Genomic DNA, 5,160 nt, shown 5'->3' with positions numbered 1-5,160 from the left:
AAAGAGATAGATAGTTAGAGGGAGAGAGAGAGATAGAGAGAGAGAGAGAGAAATTCGTTGTCACCTCGTTACCACAGTTACCACGAAGGTCTCTGCTCGTGACGAGACAACGAGTACATTTTCTTTTTTTTTACGATCTTGCAGAATATTGAGAAACGTGTCGTGAAAAATCTCTGTGCCCGTATTATTATGTATCCCTTTGTTTTAATTATATATATATTTTTTTTTTCTTTCTTTTTAAAGTGTTCGAGAACGAGTATATACGAGACAGAACGAACTAGCTACTGTACAATAATCATAGGAATAAGTAAGAGGTGTATACACGACCAATAGACAGGTAATGGAGATCTTTGTGATCTTTCGATTCTTGATATTATAGATTTTGCATACGTATATATTTACAAATATATATTCTTTCAATTTTTTTTTTTTTTTTTTAGATCCATATTCTTACGTTCTTCGTTACACGATTATTTAAAAAAAAAAAAATAATAACAACGATAGAAAGTTGTTGATGAATATATATATATATATATATATCTAATTTATCAGAAAGAAGGGAAAAGAATCAAGAGATCACGCGTCACCAATTACGCTTTCTGACCATAAAAAGTCGATCATGGTGTAAAGTAGTGGTAATAGTATTTGTATAGTAATAGTAGTAGTAATAGTAGTAGTAGTAGTAATAGTAGTAGTAGTAGTAGTAGTAGTAACAGTAGCAGTAGTAAGTATAGTAAGAGTATCTTTCTTATTCTTTCTTTCTTTTTTTTTTTTTTTTTATTTTGTTTGGTCAAGATTCGGTTTATGTTTGTTGATGTGTTACCTTTCGTTAACTAGCTTGTCAGTGAACGGGTTTCGTGGATGTCGCTTCATAATATCGCTCTCTGCCTCCTCGTAGGCAAGTGAGATGGCTGGCACCTGACGTCACATTATCAATCAAGGCTCAAGTAACAACGCCAACGGTTAGAACATGATGATGATGATGATGAGTATCGTTTTCTCGCTGACCCGCGATACAAGGATGCTGATTAATTTCCGTTCTCCATTTCGAGGGGAAAAAAAAAAAAAAAAAAAAAAAAAAAAAAGATGGAGAATCGAGAAAAGAATTTTTATTATAATTGGCGAAAATGTAAAATAAGATAAATTCTGTTGTGTCGTGCATTTGAAATTCAATCAGCATTCTTGCGACTCAGTGAGCAACATATGATGAGAAACGCAGAAAAGGTAAGCAAAAAATCAAAACTGAGAGAACTAAATCGATAGGAGCAACGAGGCGGGATGGTGTACGAGGGATGAAGGGATTCGTGTGGAGGCGGTTTTTTTCGTTCGATCCTTCCAAATTCCGTCCAATTCTCTTCCTTTTTTAGACATTTGTTATATATATATATAAAACCTCGTGAAATCGAGCTGGAAAAAATATAATTACACCTGAAATCACGAGTATTCTCATTCTAATTCGAGATCCGAACGAGATCGTTATAAAAATATATATATATATACTCTAAAAGAACAATTTTTTCCAAGATTAAACAGAGAAAAAGGAACGAATCTCGATCAGAAGGAGGATCCTCGCGTCGATAAGATTCGATGTAAAAAGAAAAAAAATGATCTCCTTTATTTTTCCTCCCGATCCTTCCGCAGAGGAAACGCGAAATTGGCCACCTAGATTAAATTAAATCAAAAAAAAAAAAAAAAAAAAAAAAACAGTTACAACAAATTCGCGATGAGACTAGCTTCCAATCGTGCCTCCTACGGGTCGATCTGGCGATACTGCGATTACCCGGGAGCTCTATCTAAACAACAACAATTGTGCTCCGAAAAGCTGTATCTTTTCCTCGGGGAAGGGAAAGAGAAACCTTTCGTTGACGAGGTTGTCACGGTACGGATCACGAGGCCTTCTCTTCATTATATCCGACTCGGCATGCTCGTACGCCAACGAAATAGCCGGCACCTGGCAATCATTCCGTTATAAACAACGACAATAATTACAATAATCGAACGTTATATCCGTTCGTATCCCAGCCCATTTGGCGAAACAACACGCGTGCTGAAAATCTTGAAATTATCCTCGCTCGAGATGCGAATACATCTCGTCTCAAAAGATCCCGATCGAAAAAACTCCTCCTCCTCCTCCTCCTCCTCCTCCTCCTATTTTCGTGGAGGAGTGTCGTCGAGGACGAATTCGAATTGGAATTTCGGCACCGCGCCTCGGCCCCCTCCGAAATGCGGGGAGGGGGGGATGATCGATCGATGGGGCGCGATCGAGACGAGAGGTCGAAGAAAACGGAAGGAAGGCGAAGCAAATGGTGTTTACTCACCATGTCCGTTCCCAGATCGATGCAGAGAATGGTGACGGTGCCGAGGGGCAGAGGGATGTCGCACAGGATGAACGCCAGGAAGGGTGAGATCTCGGGGATGTTCGAGGTGAGGGTGTACGCGATGGACTTCTTCAGGTTGTCGAAGATCAACCGGCCCTCCTCGACACCGGTCACGATCGAGGCGAAGTTGTCGTCGAGCAGAATCATGTCGGCCGCCTGCTTCGACACGTCGGAGCCAGCGATACCCATTGCTACGCCTATGTCGGCCTTCTTCAACGCGGGGGAGTCGTTCACGCCGTCGCCTGGAACGAACGAGACCGAACAACGGGGGGTAATGTCCCGTTTTTCTCGAATATTTCCATATAATAGATAGAAGGAGAAGGAGGAAAAGATACGGGAATTCGCGAATTGGATCGATTTATCATTATTATCTAGGAGGAGGTTTAGAAGGAGGATCAGCGAGATTGATGATCAATTTACGAAATCGGTTATCGATCGATTAATATGACGTACCGGTGACAGCGACGATAGCACCCATTCGCTGGCAGCCTTCGACGATGATCAGCTTCTGCTGAGGCGAGGTACGGGCGAACACAATTTCGGTGTGGTACCTGAGGATCTCGTCCAGTTGGTCGGAGTTCAGTTCCCTGAGTTCGGTTCCGTGGATGACGGCGGCTTTGGCCTCGCGAGGATTGACTTCGGATACGGGGATATTCAACCGTTGAGCAATGTCCTCGACGGTCTCGTTACCTGAGAATCGCAAACAACATTTTCAACTTTCCATTTTCTTCTTTTTCCTTCCAACCAAAAATCCCAATCTTCCCTACTCTAAATTTTCAGCGGTGGAATCGAGAATATCGCAAAGTATCGGTTCAGAAGATATCGAAGATATCAAGCACCGCTATTAATACTACTACCACTATTACTACTATTCGCTATTAAGCGAATTAGTTTCTGAGAGAGTAATCAAGAGGAACAGACCTTCGGAGATGATGCCGACAGATTTGGCAATGGCTTTGGCAGTGATCGGATGGTCACCGGTTACCATGATGACCTTGATGCCGGCTGAACGGCACTTGGCGACCGCGTCGGGCACCGCAGCCCTGGGCGGGTCGATCATAGACATCAGGCCCACAAAGCGGAGTCCGTCTACCGGGAAGTTCGGGTCGTCGCAGTTGAACTTGAAGCCGATCGGGAATTTGTCGGACGGCAGTATGTAGTCGCAGAAACCGAGCACGCGTTCACCAAGCCCGCCAAGCTCGAGATAAGCGTTGTTGAACGCCTCCTTCATCTCCTCGTCGAGCACCTTCTCCTTCCCGCCGATGAATATGGTCGAGCAACGGTCGAGGATCCTCTCCGGCGCGCCCTTCATCACGAGCAGGTGCCTAGGATCGTCCGGATTGTCCGACTCGTGGATCGAGACCTGGTACTTGTTGGTCGAGTTGAACGGGATCTCGCACACTTTCTTGTTACGTTTCCTTATACCCATCACGTCGCCAAGGGCAAGCTCCATGCATTTCAACAGGGCCGCCTCGGACGCGTCGCCGTTCACCTCCCTCTTCAGGATCGGCTTGTCCTCCTGGCCGGCTTTGAACTCGGCGCGGTTGCACAGAGTGGCGATCTTCGCCAAAGCCTTGAAGCCGGGACTCGTGCGATCGTATTGCAATCCGGATTGATCCTCGGTTGTGTCGGCCTCGATGATCTGATTGTCGAACCACATGTGGGCAACGGTCATACGATTCTGGGTGAGGGTGCCCGTCTTGTCCGAGCAGATGGTCGAGGTCGAGCCCAACGTCTCGACCGCCTCGAGATTCTTCACCAGGCAATTCTTCGAGGCCATCCGTTTCGCGGTCAACGTGAGGCAAACGGTGACGGTGGCCAGCAAACCCTCCGGCACGTTGGCAACGATTATACCGATCAGGAAGATGACAGCGTCGAGCCAATGGTAACCGAGTATGAAGGCTATGACGAAGAAGGTTACACCGAGGAATACGGCTACCCCCGTGATCAGATGGATGAAATGATGAATCTCCTTAGCGATCGGCGTTTCACCAGTATCAAGGCCGGATGCCAGGCCAGCAATCCTTCCCATCACTGTCTGATCGCCACAGCAGATCACCACTCCTTTCGCGGTTCCCTCAACGGCGTTCGTCGAGAAGAAGGCGAGATTCTTCGTCTCTAACGGGTTCTCGTTCGTGAACTCCGGGGATCTCGATTGGGGCTCCGATTCACCTGTTAACGAGCTGTTGTCCACCTTGAATCCCCTTGACTCGATGATACGGATGTCGGCCGGTATACGATCGCCGAATTTCACCTCGACCACGTCCCCCAGCACCAACTCCTCGGCCTTCAACGTCAGTTTCTCACCTTCCCTGATCACGATCGCTATTTGGGGTACCATGTTCTTGAACGATTCCATTATCTTGCTCGACTTGCTCTCCTGGTAATACGAGAATATACCCGTCACTATAACGACCGCCGCCAACACGATGCCCAGGTACAGATTGTCGTCGTTCGGATCCTCGCTCGTCGACGCTTGGATCGAGTACGCGATGAAGCAGAGGATCGCGCCGATCCACAACAGCAACGCGAAACCGCCGAACAGATTTTTACAGAATTTCACCCATTCCGGCGTTTGTTTCGGCGGTGTCAGCGAGTTTGGACCGTCCCTCTCCAGATTCTCTTTCGCCTTCGCGTGGCTGAGGCCCTGCAACCGTCCGATCCATCGTTAATTACACCTATTACTGTTATTATTATTCTCGCCCTTATTCTTTCCCTTGATATCTCGCTCGTTCGAATCGTCGATTCAAATCGACGAGAAACGGGTTGAGGAGGAAGAAGG

General features: G+C 46.3%; 1 protein-coding gene across 1 annotated transcript in view; it reads right to left on the bottom strand.

The window, feature by feature from the left end:
• The window catches only part of LOC122715186 (sodium/potassium-transporting ATPase subunit alpha), a 124,881-nt gene that overhangs the window by 14,779 nt on the left and 104,942 nt on the right, over positions 1–5,160 (bottom strand). The window contains exons 3-5 of the mRNA XM_043937150.1: positions 3,300–5,025; positions 2,832–3,068; positions 2,319–2,620 (exon numbers count right to left, since the gene is read on the bottom strand). Coding sequence (XP_043793085.1) covers positions 2,319–2,620; positions 2,832–3,068; positions 3,300–5,025 — 2,265 coding nt within the window. The remainder of the gene's footprint in view (positions 1–2,318; positions 2,621–2,831; positions 3,069–3,299; positions 5,026–5,160) is intronic.

This window comes from Apis laboriosa, unplaced genomic scaffold (assembly GCF_014066325.1).
Source record: "Apis laboriosa isolate Shangri-la unplaced genomic scaffold, ASM1406632v1 scaffold34_cov151, whole genome shotgun sequence".
Lineage (NCBI taxonomy): Eukaryota > Metazoa > Arthropoda > Insecta > Hymenoptera > Apidae > Apis > Apis laboriosa.
This window is presented reverse-complemented; position numbering and strand designations above follow the sequence as displayed.